This window comes from Leuciscus leuciscus (genome assembly GCF_965113295.1).
Source record: "Leuciscus leuciscus genome assembly, chromosome: 10".
NCBI lineage: Eukaryota > Metazoa > Chordata > Actinopteri > Cypriniformes > Leuciscidae > Leuciscus > Leuciscus leuciscus.
In genome coordinates, this window is record NC_138734.1 from 31334341 (window position 1) to 31355145 (window position 20805).

Here is a 20805-nt window from a genome sequence, read left to right on the forward strand (position 1 = left end):
CTTTTTTCAGGCATTTTCTAAGACATACGAGTCTTAAAGTACAGTAGCAAAAACAGTCTGTTTGATTGTAATGATTAGGGAGATGGTGGAAATGGTCATGAAAAAGGAAATGATTCTGTTTTTGGTGCAAGAAACCTTGACTAACGCTGTAAGTGGACTTCAGGGAAATGCAACAGTGAGCTGCGTTAAAACAGACTGATGACATTTTGTCTGCTCGAAAACATATCAGTCACTTGGCTGCCACGCTGATGACACAACTTCAACATTCCAGCATTAGAAGCCGAGTAAACAGCATCTGTGATGAATGCTGTCACCAAGAGACTGACTGACTTCCCCTGCCAAAACCTCTTTTTACAGGTCTACCCGGGTGGCACAATTACACAGAATGCCATTCACACACCTTAAAAACCGTAAATACAAGACCCTGGCAGCCGAAGAAATCCACAATAATAATCTCTTCCATGGCCCCTGCCAATCGGCTAATCTTGTGCCCTGAGAACGAGCTCATAGCTGCTCAAGAAACCTTGATCACTGTGTTTGGCTCATTTACCGTCTAATGAAATAAGACCATTCACTTTTTGAGGATTCCTGCATGTGATTTCAAGCATCATTATTAGAAATGCCAGAAAGGTGCCGCAAAGGCTGAAAATAAACTCTTCAAGCTTAGTTTTAGATGCAAATCAAAAGTAAACTGGGCAGCCGAGTTGTCCTTAACACAATACCTTAGACATACTTTCCAAACACAAGACCTCATAAATGCACCAAATGAGGGCTGAAAAAAAAATCTATTACTATGTAGTACAAAGAAATGGTGGGAGACAAATCTGCAAAGTCCTTTGCTGTGTTTAAGAGCTTGTTAAAGGCGTTTTTGGTTTGCTTAAAGCTAGAACATTGGCCCTGGGCTGTTCCATGAGGCCAGAATCATATATTTTTTTTTTAAGAAAATGCCTCACTTTAGAGCTCGGGATCTGGGCTAATTGGGCAGTTTGTGGCATGTGTCCAGAACTATGGAGTGGCCAGAGAGAGATGAAAGTCAGTGAGAAGACACACACACACACTTCGACACAAACACACAGCACTTCAGGAGAGCTGAGACAGCAGGGGCCCAGCCAACAGTCAGATTTGTTTTCTCTTTCTTAAGCACAAACTGTAATTGAGGGATGTTTTTGCAGCCATTTTCTGAGAAAGGAGATGACTCTCTCAGCAGGGCCACACACACACACAATCTCACACACACAAAAAGCAAGACTCCTATGCTCCATCTCTCTAAATGAATATCATACAGGACATGCCATTTCATAACTCAGATTTTCGAAGTCATTTTCCAATTGGAAAACATCATTTCTTTATAGTGTATCATTACTGACTATTGAATTTCAAAACAGAAATAGCCAAGGATGTATTATGGCCTGGGCCATTGGGAATTTTTATCAAACAGTCATGAATGAACTTTTTCATATAAGACGACTTCACTGTTGAAATAGATTGACTATAAAGGTGTTTACAGTAATTGGGAATGACTATGGTGAATATTCCTCACAACTGCGACTTCATTTCTTATATTTGCAATGTAATTTCTCATTATTTAGACATTAAATCTTGCAGTTATAATGACTTCAAACCTACATCAACTAGATTTTTAGCAGCTATTTAACAAAGATGGAATTTTGAGAAGTTATAGTTGTCATTTGTGGATTTTCCAGGTGTCTAGAGTTTTTTTTGAAAAAAGGCAAAATTCAAAGTTACAATTACAAGACATAAGATTTACATCTTTAGAGATATACACTTCTGTTCAAACGTGTGGGTCAGCAGGATTCTTTAATGTTCTAGTCTCTTATGCTCACTAAGGCTGCATTTATTTGATTAAAAAAAGAGAAAAAACTACTATTGTGAAATATTGTTACATTTTAAAAGAACTTTTTCTATTTTAATATATTTTTAAATGCAATTTATTTCTGATATGGCAAAGCTGAATCTTCAGATTATAAATCTTTTGTAACACGATCAGTGTCTTTACTGTCACATTTGATCAATTTAATGCATCCTTGCTAAATAAAAAGGTTACACTTTATTTCGGTAGTCCACTTTAGACATTCTACTAACTATAAGTAACTTTTCAACTACATGTCAACTAACTCTCATTAGAGTATTAGTAGGCTGTAGTAGACTGTCAGTAGACTGGTAGGTTATGGTTAGGTGTTAGGGTTCGGGTTAGGAGAACAAGTCGTGTAGTTGCCAAGTTACTTATAGTCAGTAGAATGTCTGTTGGGGGACCAACAAAATAAAGTGTTAGCAGATATTAAGCACAGTCTACTAATAATCTAATGACAGTTAGTTGACATGTAGTTGAAAAGTTACTTATAGTTAGTAGAATGTCTAAAGTGGACTATCGAAATAAAGCGTTACCAATAAAAAAATAAAAAAATAATTGGTGTGCAAGATAATTTCTCCATAGAGGCTGGTGCCCCAGGTGTCCCAAACCATCCTTGGTAACAGCCAAATGGGAAAAGCCAGGGTTGAGTACAACAAATACCCTAAAATGTACTAATGGTGGAAACTTCTGATTATCTGAATTTCAGTGCATGTCTAAAACCTAGGCTATTCTGATGCATTAAATAATTAGATTTAAACAATGTCTTACCTGGTCATACTCAGATGCTCCGGGGTACAGCGGCCAGCCCAGAAACAGCTCAGCGATGACACAACCCAGGGACCACATGTCTATAGCCTCACAGAAGGGCAGTCCCAGGATGATCTCTGGAGCTCTGCAGACACACAGAAGTGGAGGATGAACTTCAACAACAGAGTCACAGCAGAATAAGTACAATTTAAAAATTCTGAACAGGGTTAATATAGTTCACTGAAAAAATATTGCTTTAAATAAAATAAACGTAAAAAAAAAACAAAGGAAAAAATACAAAAAAACAATAAACTTACTAAAACTTTCCCTAAAATGACAATGGAAAAATAAAAACTGATAATTCAAAATATTAATCAAAAATATAATAGTATCTGAATGACACTGTTTCTTACTATGTTATCCCAGTATACTGTACATTAAATGGCGACAGATAGACATAGATAAATATAGACAGAGATAGATAGATAGATAGATAGATAGATAGATAGATAGATAGATAGATAGATAGATAGATAGATAGATAGATAGATAGATAGATAGATAGATAGAAATTTCAAACAATCTATTTGAGTGTACATTTATGAAGCAATTATTGTCTTCCACCAGAGAGAGGGCCAGAGGGAAACTGATGTTTTTGGCCCAAAACTAGTTCATGTGCAACCTGTTCCATTGAGCCCGTTAGACCTCATTGTACTCATTTAAGTTGACCGAGTTGAGTAATAAAGACAAACACAGAATGCATTTTGTTGCTACGGACACAGCGGGAGGAGAGAGACGGCATGTGATACGGCATAACTCTGGGTGCTGCTTGTGCATTATGATTAAAAGGAGGTCCACTCTTTTGGATAGAGGGATTGAAGATAAATAAATGCCAGAGAGATAGACTTATTTCAGCAAGTCTTGAAGGTGAATGCAGCACGCACGCACGCACGCACGCACGCACGCACACACGCACACACACACACACACACACACACGCACACACAAATAATGGGCTGACGCCTCGTTTCAGAGCACAGTAATATTATTTGTAAAGGCAACACTGAACATTGGAAGAACAGCTCATACTCAAGCAGCGTTATCGTTCACTGAAATTAAAACTTACATAAAAATATATTTTAAAATAAACTAATACAAGTAACAAAAAACGCATACAATTACTAAAAGTTAAACTAAAGTGAAAACTGAAAATGTAACAATAAAAGCTTCATTTTAATTAAATTACCTTTTATTTTTATACATTAATAATAAAAAATATTAACACAAACTATAATAGTATATAAATAATATTAAAATTACACTACTACCAAGAGGAAAAACTCAAGACACAACTTGTAAAATCACAAGATCTCTTTATCATCTCATATGTTTCATAGAGAGCTATGTGATTAAATAAAGATGCACAGATTTTAGGGATGCCTCAACATTCAAATGTTGTCTGACACAGGTAAGCTGATCATTATTTTGACGTTATGACTGCTAACCAATACATGGCTGATATTAAAGTTACCGGTATATATAATTTGATCAAAAAAAAAACAAAAAAAAAACACAAATTGAAATCAACTGTTTTAAAGTGTAAAACAGATAATGAGTAGTAAGAAAGACAAATATTTATTTTGAGATTAACTAAAGATTACATTCAACAGTTATTAAATGATAGGTGTTTGTAGATATCAACGTGATTCACAGCAGATGCCGGCAAACATAATATAAAGGAAAAATAGAGGAAATGAGCATGCATAGTTAATCAAATATTGAAATTAATATTATTCAAATTCAATTATCCATCCCTGTCATATTTACCTATCATATAAGTCTGTAATCAAAAGTCAATGGTTTTAATATGAACTCAAATGGTTCCAATTAAACTATGAATTCCACATTAATTCTGGTCCTTTACTTTTATATTTGGCCAACAATTTGTCATCTCATTTGTTTCTATTTCTATTTTCCTAGGGAAGTGCCGGAGGAGCACCCGAGACAAATCAGAAACAAAATACAACTCTACAAAGGTGCCACAAAGGCAGGAAAAGACTCAGTTTGGCAGTTAAATCTCCTATTGGCTCTCACGTAAGGTATGTGGCGCAGGACATCACCCTTCTGGAGTGATGTCATGCCACCCAAGCCTCGTGCATGCTGGTCTGCTCGATGTCATTCAAATAAGCCACAGCGCTACCAGCTGAAAGTATCTCTGTGACACCGAGGACGCATTACGGCCGCCACGTATGCAAATGCATATCCCACTTCAATCTTTTCTCTCCCTTCTTCCAATGCCATATGCAAAACAGACCAGCAGCTGCTGATGCAGGACTTTCAGCGGGTGTGATAAACACAAACACGCGCAGCACTAAATATCGTCCTCATTCTCTTGCATATAAAACGTCTGCTTGTAATGCAAAAATCTGTGGTGGTGAGAAATTCACGACCCTGTTCCAGATCCGCACACATGGAAATATGAGATCTTATAGAAAGGCAGATGTGTTGCGGAGAGAGTGTTTGAGTTCATTTGTGGTACGTTTTGCATACCTAAAACCTGTCAGGTTGTGACCCTGCAGGTGTGCGTTTTATTTGCATGCGTATCATTGTGCAGCTTACATGTATGCATGGGGTGACAGTATGCACACAAGTGCAAACATCCGATCCCGGGGTTGATATTTGCATGGCAGGCCCGATGCACCCATGCGGTGTCATTTCTTGTACACAATGCCACTTAGGATAGTGCAAACAAGCACAGAAGCAAAATCTTTGCACCCATCAGAACCACTGCAGTGTGCAAATAATCACTGGGTCTCTTGCATTGGGGTAAATGATGTTGTGAATATGGGGTCAGGCAAAGGTTATCACACACAGTAAAAGAGTGCTTCTTCAGTTCCTTAAAGGGATAGTTCGGCCAAAAATGATATTAAACCCATTTACTCACCCTCAAGCCGTTCGAGATGCATATGTCAATCATTTTTCAGACGAACACATTTTCAGTTATTTTAGAAAATGTCTTAGATCTTTCAGTGGTTATAATGTCAAGTTATGGGGTCCACCTCCTTCAAGTCCCAAAAATGTGCATGTATCCTTCACAAAAGTAATCCATCCGGCTCCAGGGGGATAAGCGAAGGCCTTCTGAGGGTAATCCGTGCGGTTTTGTCGTAAAAATATACATATTTAAAACTTTATAAATGAAAATAACTGGCTTCCGGCAACGGTCGACGCGCATTCACGGGAGATGGATGCCGGCGTAGGACGTAGCGTAGCATTTGTTCTACGTCATGACGGTTCCTACGCTACGTCCTTTATCATACACCGGCATCCATCTCCCGTGAACGTGCGGATTACCCTCAGAAGGCCTTTGTTTATCCCCCTGGAGCTGGATGGATTACTTTTGTGAAGGATGCATGCACATTTTTGGGACTTGAAGGAGGTGGACCCCATAACTTGACATTATAACCACTGAAAGATCTAAGACATTTTCTAAAATAACTGAAAATGTGTTCGTCTGAAAAATGATTGACATATGCATCTTGAACGGCTTGAGGGTGAGTAAATCATGGGTTTAATATCATTTTTGGCCGAACTATCCCTTTAATGAAGCATAATTCTTCTTCTAAAGTCCTAAACCACTCAAACCCACATTTACATGGTCACTCAGTTGCTATTTGAGGCTCTGACATCATTCTGCGTGGGCATGTCAAAAAGCATCGATCACAGCTGACCTTCAATATGGACCACCACTCATAACCACAGACGATGCCCTGCTTTTTTTCCAGGCCACAATTCTACATCTCCCAGTGCTATTATGCTTTGTACTTCTGTCACCGTTTAGGAAATTGTTATAATTAATTATTGTATTGTATATTGTATTGTATTACTATTTATAAAACGGTTGCTCTTCAACCGTGACTTATTCACCATAAATCACACCATAAAGCACATGCAATACAATATTCAATAACATACAAATCACTGAACACTTTACAAGGTACACCCGTTCAACTGCTCGTTAACACAAATATCTAATCGGCCAATCACATGGCAGCAACCCACTGCATTTTTGCATGTAGACATGATCAGGACGATCTGCTGAAGTTTAAACTGAGCATCAGAATGAGGAAGAAATGTGATTTAAGTGACTTTGATTGTGGAATGTTTGTTGGTGCCAGACGGATTGTTCTAGTATAGCGTGTTTCAGACACTGCTGATCTACTGGGATTTTCAAGCACAACCATTTCTAGGGTTTACAGAGAATGGTCTGAGAAAATAGAAGAGCTCTTCTAAACGCGCAACACGTCGAACCTTGAAGCAGATGTTCTACAGAAGACACACCGTGTGCCACTCCTGTTAGCTAAGAACAGGAAACTGAGGCTACAATTTGCACTTTCTTACCAAAATTGGACAATAGAAGATTGGGAAAAATGTTGCCTGGTCTGATGAGTCTCAATTTCTGCTGCGACATTCAGATGATAGGGTCAGAATTTGGCGTAAACAACTTGAAAGAATGAATTCATCCTGCCGTGTATCCTGATCCTCTGGGTGCCCGCTGATTGGCTTCTCTCCCTCGGAATCAATTTTAATATTTATGTCCTGTCCTCACATCGCACTGAAGCGGAGGAGGCCAGAAGTTCCCGCCGTGCCATTTTAATAAACATTGTGTGAGGTGGGCTCACCGAGGGAAACATAGACATCTATCGTGCACCTGAGGCTGGAGGCGAGGGAAAGAGTGATGGAGCGAGGGGGCGAAAAGGGAAATAAGATTCGGTGTGACAGAAAGAGAGGAACAGACAAAGAGTGAGAGAGAGCAAAAGGGAGGTAAACGACGGAGACAAAAACAAACAGTCCAGGCATGTAAGAACAAGAGAATGAGGGAGGCAGGGGGAGATGTTTAGATTTCCATCTCCACAGAGTCAGACTGTGGGGTCATCTCTCCACAGCGCTTCGACAACTTACTAAAACAACCTTGGAAATAGTCCTCCCTTTTATTGTGCTCGTATTGTGGGAGTGCTCTTTCATTTCAAGGCCTTGTGAACCTCTCCCTCTCCCGCTCTCTTCAAAATGCAGAGGAAATCGCTGACGACGCTGTCACTCTCTCCACTCCCTTTCTTCCGTCATTAGCATTCCCAAGACAGAAAGTGTAGAATGAGGGAGAGTGAGAGGAAAAAAAAGCGAATTGATGACCTCTTCTCTTTAATTTCACTGTTATAGACACCTTTGTGAGAACTCACTATCAGCTCATGCGACATGGCAAAAAAGGAATTCATTTTGAAACTTTTATGCAACGAGACGAAAACTTTAGATTCTTATTTTTCCCATGTTGTGAATGTGAATCGCAAAAATAATGGCAGAACATCTTTTTGTGAATCAACTCACTGCAAGTTATCCAAAAAGTGGCTATTGAATCAACATCTTAACGGGTTAGTTCACCCAAAAATGAAAATTATCCCACAATTTTCTCACCCTTAAGCCATCCTAGGCGTTTATGTCTTTCTTCTTTCAGCCAAACACAGTCAGAGTTATATTAAAAAATATCCTGGCTCTTCCAAGCTTTATAATGGGAGTGAATAGAGTAGTTTTTGAAGCTCCAAAAAGTGCATCCATCCATCCATCATAAAAGTAATCTATACAAGGCTCCAGGGGGTTTACAAAGGCCTTCTGAACCGAAGCGATGCGTTTTGGTAAGAAAAAATCCATATTTATAACTTTATAAACTATAATCACTGGCTTCCGGTATAACGTTCGTACGCGAGTCTATGTCCGATGGAAGAGTGACCTCTGACCTGACGAATGACATATTGACGAATGCAGAAGCGCAGAGGATAGAGCAAAACAAAACACCGGTCACGAATTAGAAGTCTAAAATCAGAACTTTTAAAGAGAAATGTCAGAGGAGCTTGAGTTTGTTGCCCAGTCCTATTTGTTTGAACCGCGAGAGGCGTCTACTCTCACCTAAGCTATCGCTACGCCTACATCCGACCGTCACACATTGGGTCAGAGATCACTCGTCCGCCGGAAATAGACTCACGTACAGCCGTGTACTTTATACGTTTATAAAGTTATATGGATATTTTTCTTACAATAACACATTGCTTTGTTTCAGAATGAATTATATATACAGTAGTTACCAAAATGTTTTCAGTTGTATGTGATTTTTTTTTTTAAATAAACATAAAAATTTATCAAACTAGTGATTAAAATACCCATTATGTCAAGTCAAAGTTTATTGTTGTATGTTCAAGTACAATTAAATTCTTACTTAAATGCTTATTTACAGACTAGAGACAAAGCAATATACAATGCTACTAAATGCAAAATATCCCAAATAACTAAAAACTATACATAAAAATAATAATGTCTATAATAATATATGTACGTTGTTTTGGAACAAGATTTAGAAGAATAACCACCCCTCCCAAACCACATTCACACATGCCACTTAACCACAATCAGTACATATTTGTATAATCGACAACTTCCTTTGCGTGCCAGTCAGGTACAGGAAAAGACATCGAGTTGCAGAGAGCCGTATTGTGGCCCATAGATCACTCAGGCGTCCGAGAGTCCCACTGAACAAACAAAGAGAGGTTGTGCAGTGGCGTCACAGGTTTGTAATCCTCACCCTCCCTCACATCTCAGGCTCCTACAGCATTTCCACCATAGACTGTTAATTACAGACATGCCACCAGCCCAGACAGAGAGAGAGAGAGAGAGACAGCAAGAGTGATGACACTCTTACACAACTGACCTTCTGACAAACACACATAAGCATCAAGAGGCCAAAATGCAGTCTACCTCAGATGGCCCATGTACGATTGTGGATTATGAGTGACAATGTGTGCATATGAATGGGTGCATGGGTACTGTAACATCCAAATGACAGGAGATACTAAACAGTTTTTCTATTTAAAAACAAACAAAAATATTTATTACATTTAATTTATTATATTAAGTTTAAACTGTCACAACAATAATTGAATCTTTGATGACTGAATAAGTGAAAATCACCTTTATTCCACAAGGTGGCGATGTCTGATACAGAATGATGAAGTGACGTTTCACTCATAGTTACCGCAGGCAGAAAACAAAAGAATAGGAAGTATCATCAGCAAAACTTGAAATGGCTCAGCGATTTTCCTGCAGAGCAAGTCCTGAACGCAATCAAATATTGGTGTCACTTTCACATGATGGTGGATCTGGTGAAGAAGCTGTCAGAGATCAAAATATTGATTTTGAAGATGTTGAAAATTACAGTTTTGAGAATATGTTCGAGATCGCGAATATAATCAGTGATGATGGTATAAAACATCTGCTCAAACTGAACCCTTCCAATCTCCAAAAGGTAACAAAATATGCTTTATTTTATTTTTCTGTAATTGTTACTCTAATATCAGGAGAGTTTTATATAATCGCGATAGGGAGAGACCCATCCGTGTTAGATATAGATCCGGGTCGCCAAAAACCATATGTCATAATGATTGGCGAAACATTCATGCATTTAAGGGTTAAATATACTGTGTGCAAAACAATCATGCCAATAACACATTTTGCGTCCCACCTGAGTGACCCCAGCCCTTCTGTAAGAGCCCGCAGGGTGCTGCATCAGTCATGAGCCCTCAACTCTAGCTCCCTCTCTTTTCTCTCTTCCGCCCACTGTCTGTCTCATTCCCTTTCTCTCTCTTTCGCCTCAGCAATCTCTTAAGCAGCCTGCGTAAGTATGTGGGTCACGTCAAGAGCTTTCTGCACGAGGAAAAGGTCCACAAAATGAGTGTCCTAACGGACGCTCTCGCATTTGCAGTCGGGCCCCAAGTGGAACGCACTACAAGTGGAACTCTCTTCCCACAACTTTCTCAGACACACACCCATGATTAAAACATTTTATCACCAGAATAAATGATTCTGTCTTGGTGTCTCTGTGTGCATGTACTCTGGAACAATTTAAATCATGCAATAGTGTCAGTAGTTGATGGGACTTCTAGCATTATAGCAACACAAATATGACATGCAATTTTTTTTGCTGTGTCGTGTTGTACTGTGCTATAGCTCAAACTAATAGTCAAACAATGTATGGACTTTTCAATGATAGACAGCAGGGGGGCCAATATTATACTGATATATGCACAAAATTCGTAAAATGAACCGGATTCATTAAATATACTGAAATATCAGCTTATTTTTGGCCATTTTTATGGCTGATTGGCTGATTAAATAAAATAAAATTGTCTTCTTCAAAATTTAGATAAATAATTTTATGTATAAAATAAGCAATATATATATTCATTTGAAGCTAAAATAAACAAATAAATAAAGCTGCTGAAAAGTTTTTTTGAAAGAAATACTTTTATTCAGCAAGCACATATTAAAAGTGACAGCAAACACATTTATAATGTTACTGTTCTTTTGAAATTTCTACTCAAAGAATCCTGTTTTCAACATTAATAATAATGAGTAATGTTGCTTGAGCAGCAAATCAGCATATTAGGATGATTTTTGAAGGATCATGTGACACTAAAGACTGGAGTAATGACGCTGAAAATTCAGTTTTGCCATCAAAGGAATAAATTAGATTTTAAAATAGAAAAGGGAAATCGGTTATTTTAAATGGAAATAATATTCCACAATATTACTGCTTTGGATCAAACAAATGCAGCCTTGGTGAACACAAGAGGCATTTAAATAATGAATAATCATGATTCGCTAAGAATAATCCACATTAATCACATTATATATTTCAATGTAATGATAGCAAATCAGCCGTTATATTGGCCAATAATTATACTGGTCATTGGCAAGCATACCCTAGATATTAAACAATTTCTCCTAAAAACTGTTCAAAACAGAAAATGTTCATTCACAAGGCTGTTTGTAAATTTGAAAGGGGAAAAAAATATATAATTCTGATAATCAGCCAAACGGTATGATTATTATCATCCAAAAAGGGCCAAATATAGGCCAATAAATCCCCCAGGCTGATATATATCTGTCTATCACTATAGCACAAAGCCCTTCTGCTCTACGGCTGCAGTTCTGAGCCCACACGCCACACTCTCCGTCTCAGCACACTGCCTCTGGGAAACACAAGGCTGTCATTCCTCTCTTTTCGCTTCTGAGACAAAGAGAAGGAGAGACGCTCACCTACGCTGACCAGATAAATCAGTAATGTGCCACCCCCTTCCATCACACCTCCATCTGTCTCTTATCTGTCTTCCACCTCCTCTACGGTCCAGCAGTCCAGCACACCTCCACACGTATAATAATCAGATTGTGCAGGACTGATATTGTGTGTTCAAGCTGTGCTTCTGAACAGGTGGCGGCTGATGTCCTGTGTCTATGTTGGAATCCATAATTAACATATTATCCATCCTACAGTATGCAAAATCAAGAATCGTGCATCTCAAATCACAACATGTTAAAACTAGTTTATTTTTGTACATGCTTTTTTGCACACACAAAAAAAACGTAAAAAGAAACATGGCAGAGAATGCAAGGTCAAACCCACACTTGTTTTTTGAATTCATGAACCCACAATTCATTTTGAGGTAATGCATTCAGCTATATGCTAAAGATACACTACCCTTTAAAAGTTTAGGGTGTTTTTATTTGCAAGAAATTAATACACTTATTCAACAAGAATGTATTAAATTGATCAAAAAGTATCAGTAATGACTTTCACACTGTTACAAAATATTTCTATTGCTATTAAATGCTGTTCTTTTGAACTTGCTCTTCATTAAAAAAAAAAAGAAGAAAAAAAAGTGTCACGGTTTCCACCAAAGCATTAAGCAGCACAACTGTTTTTAACATTGGTAATGATAAGAAATGTTTCTTGAGCATCAAATAAGCATATTAGAATGATTTCTGAAGGATCATGTGACACTCAAAATTCAGCTTTGCCATCACAGGAATACATTTTAAAATCTTTAAAAAAAAAATCTAATTAAAGGGATAGTTCACCCAAAAATGAAAATTCTGTGATCATTTACTCTCCCTCAAGTTGTTCCAAACCTGTATGACTTTCTTTCTTCTGCTATACACAAAAGAAGATATTTTAAAGAAGGTTGGTAATTAAACAGTTGCTGGTCCCCATTGACTTCCATAGTATTTTTTTTTTTCCTACTATGGAAGTCAATGGGGTCCATCAGACATTTGGTTACCGACTTTCTTCAAAATATCTTCTTTTGTGTTCCGCAGAAGAAAGAAAGTCATACAGGTTTGGAACAACTTGAGGGAGAGTAAATGATCACAGAATTTTCATTTTTGGGTGAACTATCCCTTTAAAACAGACTTGTTGAGCATAAGAGCTTATCCGAGCCCAAACTTTTGAATGGTAGTGTACATGTGCAATTTTTTATATAATATAATTCTGACATGTTTTGAATTAAGCATTAGTCCCAACTATGCACTAACTATGCACTCAAAAGTACATATTTAACAATCACTAGTGAAGTAGGCATACATACTTTTAGAGCGTTATAACAGTATGCAATTTGTAAATCTAAGCCATGTGTGTGTTGGGATTGGAGAAAGGCATCAGCATACAGTAGAGAGCAAACACAACAGAGAGCAACCAGAGTCGTTTCTCCTTTAGCCTCTGTGTCAGAGAGAAAATTCTGCTCTCTCCATGAAGACAGAGACCAGGAGAGACAGACAGGCAGTAGATGGGTATGAAAGAGAGAGAGAGAGAGACAGGTTGTGTGTTTGCATGTATTGTGCTCCTCAGGACTGAGCACTTAATCTGCCTGCAGATACGTTACACCACAAACGGCCAAACGCAATTAGCCACACTGCATTCTTCTGCCTTCACACAAACACAATATCTCACGCTATCTCTCTCCCCCTCTCCCTCACACACACGGGGGTGATAAGAGGCACTGTAATTAATAATAAAAATGGAAAGGGAGATCGTGCTGTCATAAGGAAAATGTGTAAAAGGGAACAGAACGCAAGAGTTCAAAGCACACACGCTAGCATTGGGTTCGTTTTAAAGATTTGAGAGCATTCATTTAGTTTTAGAGTAAAATACATAAATACAAATAAATGACATTGTTTACTGTCTTCATACACATTCTTACTGCGCATGATTAAATAGTGCATGTTATTCCAAAGTAAAAAATTATCTTTCAAATCCCCTCAACCACCTGCTAGTATTCTGGTATGTGATGGCCACTTATCATACACATAACTGTCAAAAGTTTGGAAATATTACAATTGTATATTATTATTATTATGTAAGTCTCTTATGTTCACCAAGACTGCATTTATTGAAACAAAAATACAGTAAAAACAGTAATATTGCAAAATAATATTACAAGTTAAAAAATATTATATTTTCTATTTGAATATATTTTAAAATGTATTTATTCCTGTGATGGGAAAGCTGAATTTTCAGCATCATTACTCCAGTCTTCAGTGTCACATGATCCTTCAGAAATAATTCTAATGTACTGATTTGGAGCTAAGGTAACATTCTTCTTCTTATTATTATTATTATCATGTTGAAATAAGCTGTGCTGCTTCATATTTTTATACATTCATAAAACATTTTGAATATTTTTCAGACCAAAATCATTAAAAAGGAAGCAGTTGAAAAGAAAGATTTGTTCATCAATCAAACACGTCACGCGCGTATATATACAATACTGTTACAATACATCTCTGACCTTGTGTCTTTCTCACATGCTGAAAAGAACAGAGGGGGATCTCTTCATTAACTCTTACTCTGACAGGTGATTAACTTCACCCCATACAACCCGCCGTGACCCCTCCATAACAATACCTCATTGTTTCATTCTTCAATACCAAGAACTAAATTACTCTTTTTCGTTTTCATTGTCTAACCTCAATTAAAATAGGAGGTGTAATCTGCCTTTGTAATCTGGCTGGGGGCGCAACTGTTCGGTGGAAAACTTGATTTAAATTACCTCTGGGCATTGATATGTGGTTGATAAGGTGTTTAGAGTAATTTTAAGTGTGTGTTTATAATTGCTACGGTTTTCTGATTGGTTGCCAGGGTGTTGTACACAGAAATGTAACACTTATTGAGGAATAATAAATAAATAAATATAAAAAAATAGTGATGCCTTAGCAAACATAATTTATAAAAGAATTCTGTAGCAAATGATGGTGAGATCCTTTGTATTGATGGCAAGATAAAAAGATTTATTCAAGCTGAATGCATACATGGAGAGGATTGTTTGGACTGCAATAGACGGTAAGCACTGTTCAGGGTCAGATACACTGAGGCTGCAGATGCATTATCCTGATTACACACAGCTGAGAGAGAGAGAGAGAGAGAGAGAGAGAGAGAGAGAGAGAGAGAGAGAGAGAGAGAGAGAGAGAGAGAGAGAGAGAGAGAGAGAGAGAGAATTAATGTGTACGCACACAATGCATTTGCACATCTGTCTCTTTGGGGATAAAGCCAAGATCCATCAGGTCACCTCACATGTACGTGCACACACACACTAAAAAACCATATACACAAAGTGAAATGTTTACAGCAGAGAGGATGTCTGGCTAACACATGACCGCACAGGCTGACACATGAGACATTTTAGGTTGGGAACAACTGAGAATTTAGAAATTGACCATTGTCTAAACTCTACCCACTTACTGCTGCTAACTCGAACAAGCAACACAACATCAATATGAACTTCGATTGAGCTTTTCTTTGATTTTTTGTCAAATGTGAATGTGTTTTGGATATTATTACTATGGGCGCTGCAATTAATTGTGACATTGCAAAGCAATTTTAATCTACCATTTTCTTTGAAGAAGTTAATATATTTTTAAATGTCATTTATTACTGTGATTTTCAGCATCATTACTCCAGTCTTCAGTGACATGATCCTTCCGAAATTATTCTAATTTGCTGATTTGGTGCTATTTTTATTATTATTATAAATTACTACTCAATCATTAATAATGATTGATTATCTTTTATCTTCAGTGTTAAAAAACTGCTTATTTTTGCTGCTTAATATTTGAGTGAAAATCATGATACAATTTTTGCAGGATTCTTTGATTGATCGAACATTCAAAAGAGCAGCACTTTTTAAAGATGTTTAAAAAAATAATTATGCAGTAATGATGAAAAACTTACACTAAGAAACCAGATTAGAACGCTTAATTTGAAAGCTTTTACAAGTAATAAAATACGTGGTGTTAACATTTAAAAAAAAAAGTATCATGATTTAAACTCTACTATCAACATTACAATGACTTAATGCAATGCATAAACTAACGTTGCATTAACACTAAATTACCTTGGAGAAAATGTGTTTTCGTTAATTTGGTATACTTGGGAATGAGGGCTGACACCGTTTAAAGAGGTGGTATAATGCCCTTTTCACAAGATGTAAAATAAATCTCTGATGTCCCCAGAGTGTGCATGTGAAGTTTTAGCTCAAAATACCCCACAGATATGTTTATATAGCATTGTCTTGTAATTGTACTTGTGTCTGTCCCTTTAAATGCAAATGAGCTGCTGCTCCTGGCACAGAGGGCGGAGCTCCAACAGCTTGCACTCACACAGACATGCACTGAAAATATCAAAAACGTTTAGCCTTTTATATTCAAACCGTGTCAGACAATGATGGAGAGACTCAAGAAGAAGTGGCAACATGTAGAATACAACAGGACATTTCTGGATGGTTAGTTGATTAATTTATGTAGCTGATGTGGAGTTAACTATCTTCTAGTCATTGATTAGCATATTCTGTCATGATAATCTATAAATTCCCAGGGGCGGGGCGTATGTACATTTTAGGGTTCATGATGTCACTAACTCGCTATATATACTTATATATATTACTACTTATAGTGAACAACAATTGCTAAGGTAGGTCAGTAATATATTTAAGGCAGGGCTTAGTGAAAGCTCCCTTTCAATTAATTTGCATTATCATTGGCTAACCCTACAGGAATGAGAACTCATCTATACACATTTTTCTGATTGACTGTGATTTATGATTAGGACAGTCTGACACACACAGTTCAGACACACCCTCTCCTGCAGTGTGTGTGTGTGTGTGTGGGTCAGGCATTCATGTAACGTGACTGGCTTTTGCACTCACACTCCAGGGCACTTAACACCTGGACAGATTAGTTTATCAGGTAAACATTGGAGAAAAATGACAGAATAAAGCATCAAATATCACTCTAATGTCACTGATAATGGTATCAAACCGTCCTTGAGCAAGTAATAAAAAACCAGACACGTTCGACCCGCTCTGGGAACGACGACTATAAAGAAAAGGCATTAAAACAGTGACAAATCACCCATCATTCTAAACAAGGGCCCTGTGTAGGCAATCTCATAGCTATGACGTGATACAGGCAGGCATGTGACAGCTCTAATTTAGAGATTTGTGGAGAGAACAAACCAGGTGTCACTTCTGTACGGATACACCTCTACGGCCTGGGGGGATGATCAGTCTCGCGGACAAAACAAATACCAAAGGCTCAGGGAGTGCGGCCTCTCTGGGTCGACAGCGCGAGGTTGGCGCTGCCATGGAAGTCAGTTGGCGTGTGTTGAAAGCAACCGTTGCACCAGCTGTGTCCACAGCGGAGGAGCGTAACCCATCGTTTTCAAATACACTGGACAAAGAGGACTCTGTTTACTAGAATAAACTTACAAACACAACAGCGTTGAGTAGTTAATACAAATGGATTAAATAACGGAAAGCGAACACTCTCTAACGGCAACTAATAATAGAAAATATAATATTAAAATAATATTAAAATATCAGATTTTTTATTTTCATTAAAAATAAGTAAAAATTACTATTCTATGGTAAAACAATATAAATAAATACAAAATGAAATATTTTTTTATATAACATTAAAATATAAATATTTAAAAAGAAATACTTTTTTTCAATATAAAAATCATACTGCGCTGAGTAAAGCAAACGGAATCATTATAATTGGATGTATATGCATAAACAATCTATTTTGCAGGCATTGTATCCCTATAGTGATTGTCATGACATGCAGGTCTTAAAAAAAAATGTAAAAGGTCTTGAAAAAGATATCAAAATTATCAAATTGGAAAGGATGATACCTGAAGCTATACCCAAATTGCAGCCGTACATTTAGATTTTTTTTTTTTTATGAGATAAAACAAAAGCCAGTGTGAGAGTTAAAACCACATCTCAATGCAAAGAACCCTATCTTACATTTGTTACTTCTCATATCAGCCTACATACTGATAATAAACAATCAGATAACAGGATATGGTCTGAGAGGATAAGAGATGACTTATGGTATTTCCAGCTGTTCTAGTAGGAACAAGGCTGTGCCGTCTTATCTAAACATGCTAAAAGAGTCCAGCCAGGTCAGGGCAACACCCCAAACCCAAACACTAATCTTGAGAGCTGTGACAAAGCGAGACAAACTTAATAACAGTGAGCCGTGCTCTGAGTCTGAACTATCCCCAGAGATTCCTGAGAGCTTCGTTGCAATACACGGCACAACTCTGCACGTCTGACACGAGATTTGAGGAAAACTGAGACAACGGCAGGTGGTGCAGACAGAAGAGTAATCAAGCAGAGAGAGAGTGAGATGGTTAGAAAGAATGAGACAGAGATAAAAGCCTTGTAAGAATGAGGAGCCCATTAATAGTTTAATAAAAAATTTAAACATTTATAAATAATATACACTGTTAAAAAAAAAGTTGTTGCCTTATATTTTTAAGTACAGTCAACTTGGATGTTTAAGTAATTTCAACTTAAATTAGATGACTTAAAAAAAAAATTTCTGTAACTTCTTAAAAAAAATTAAAATAGCTCAACTTATTAAGATGAGTTAAAGCAATGTAAAACATGCTGTCATAACTTTTTTACAGTGTGTGTGTGTGTATATACATGTATATAAACAAATAAAAAATATACTACATAATTAATGTTTATTATATTTATATATTACAACAGTATATATAACCAAATACAATAATATAAAAAATAAAATAACAAAAATATTAGTGCTGGGCAAAGATTAATCGTGATTAATCGCATCCAAAATAAAAGTTTGTGTTTGCATAATATATGTGTGTGTACTGTGTATAATTATTTTGTATATATAAATACACACATATGCATGTATATATTTAAGATTTTTATTTATTTATATATAAATTATTTATATTTATATATAATATAAATTATGTATAAATACATATACAGTATATACATGCAAATATTTCTTAAATAAATACATGCATATGTGTGTATTTATATATACAAAATAATTATACACAGTACACACACATATATTATGCAAACACAAACTTTTATTTTGGATGCGATTAATCGCGATTAATCTTTGCCCAGCACTAAAAAATATATAAAAAAATTAAATGATGTTTAATATACAAAATATTACATTATTTAATGAATTATTACATATGATTGCTGGAGTTGCTCATATAAACACTTGAGATTCTAATATTTTATTATTATTATTACTGTAATGTACAATAAAATAATACATAAAATAAAGAATAATAATGTAAAAATATATAATTAAAATATTTTAATAATAAATAATAATAAAAAGACTTGAGATTCCGATCCCGCCCCTAGATTCATCCGTTTGGTCTGTCGTTTTAAAAACGGACATTGATCTGCTGTGTGCGAGTCATAAGGTGAGCTATTTTTAACTTGACACAGCATCTTAAAACTGTGCCGCACATGGCACGAGGTGCAGCAGATCCATCTGCCGCATGCATACAATGACCAACAGATACAAAAAAGTGTGTGAACGACCCCTTTACCCGTTACATAATTACATAAGCCAGCACTTATGAAGGAACGAGAGACCGAGAGAGGAGAGACTAGACAGAGAAAGAGAAATTGAGGGAATATGGGCAGAGAAGAAGAAGAACAGGGTGGTGGACGAGGGCACCCTGGTCAAGAGACAGGAAATGAGTTGGTTTGTCTCAGACCCCGGGACAGAGATGGGTGCCAAGAGCACAGCTGCTTTTCCTCTCTGCCCTCATCTCTCTCTCTCTCTCTATGATCCTTTCCCAGCTGCCAGCTGTAGTCTAGCTTAGTCATGGACAATATAATAAAAACACTGATGGATCGGATGAGTTTTCTTTCCCTCTTTATGAAGTTATGATTATCATATTACCCTTATTACTGAAAGTCTCATGATAGCTCAAAACATGCACATTAATGCATGAGCTCGAGTCTAAACCAATAGAAGATGGAGGCCACACATGCTGACAACTTGCCTCTGTCTTTCATAAATCATGTCATGCTGTATGTGCTGAGAAAATGATATTGCCCATGAGTTAGTTTTACTGTGGGGCACGAGTGCGTTCAAGTCAACGGTTTGCATTTTATATGACATTTATGTTCGTGGCAGATGGTTTCCTATCAAAGCAACTGCTACAAGTCCTTGAGGAAGATTGTGCCAATATTGTGTCTGCGACAATTGCTCAAGCTACAGTACAGATGTTCTGCATTAGTGTTTTACTTAAACTAGTGGTTTTGTTATTTATTTAGCATGAAAATGAATGCATAACGTAAACTTCAAAGTGAAAAAATGAACTGCTGCTGTTAGCAAACATTGCAGAATAGCACCAGAAACGCCCGAAAGCGGTCGAAGACAGCGCTCAACACGCGGCATTCATTCAACGAGAGAGAGAGAGTTTTTTATGCATTAAATAATGCATAAAAGACAGATTTCTTTTGTAATGGGTTTGCATGATGTACAAAATGAGTTTATTCAAATCAAAATTGTAAATATTGATCATGGTCTATAATTGTTTTTACATTTGAACAACAAACAAGAAGTCAATTTGCAGTTTCAGCCTATTAAATGTAAAAAAAAAAAGATAGTTTTAAGATTTGATATTTTAAAATGAAGATTTTTACTCAGCAAGGATGTATGTAATAAAATTGACAGTAAAGACATTTAAATTTTTACAAAAGACGTTTTTTAACTGTCTATTCCTCAAAGAATCCTGAAAAAACCCACAGATTCCACAAAAATATTAAACTGTGTTATATAATAAGAAGAACGCTAAACGTCACAACATTACTGTTTTTACTGTATTTTTTACCTTAAAGTGACTTCTTTCGGAAACATTAAAAAGCCTACTGACCTAAAAATAAACCTTTAAACAACAGTTTGTATCTCTTGGAATTTATGCACTCATATCAGATTTAAAAAAAAAT

At 36.6% G+C, this 20805-nt stretch overlaps 1 protein-coding gene and 1 long non-coding RNA gene across 2 annotated transcripts in view; both read right to left on the reverse strand.

The window, feature by feature from the left end:
* Positions 1–20805, reverse strand: part of LOC309508267 — a 224346-nt gene that overhangs the window by 83450 nt on the left and 120091 nt on the right. The gene's annotated exons all lie outside the window — the stretch shown is intronic.
* The window catches only part of hipk2 (homeodomain interacting protein kinase 2), a 96327-nt gene that overhangs the window by 27223 nt on the left and 48299 nt on the right, over positions 1–20805 (reverse strand). The window contains exon 3 of the mRNA XM_082181594.1: positions 2642–2765. Within this exon, the coding sequence (XP_082037720.1) occupies positions 2642–2765 (124 nt within the window). The remainder of the gene's footprint in view (positions 1–2641; positions 2766–20805) is intronic.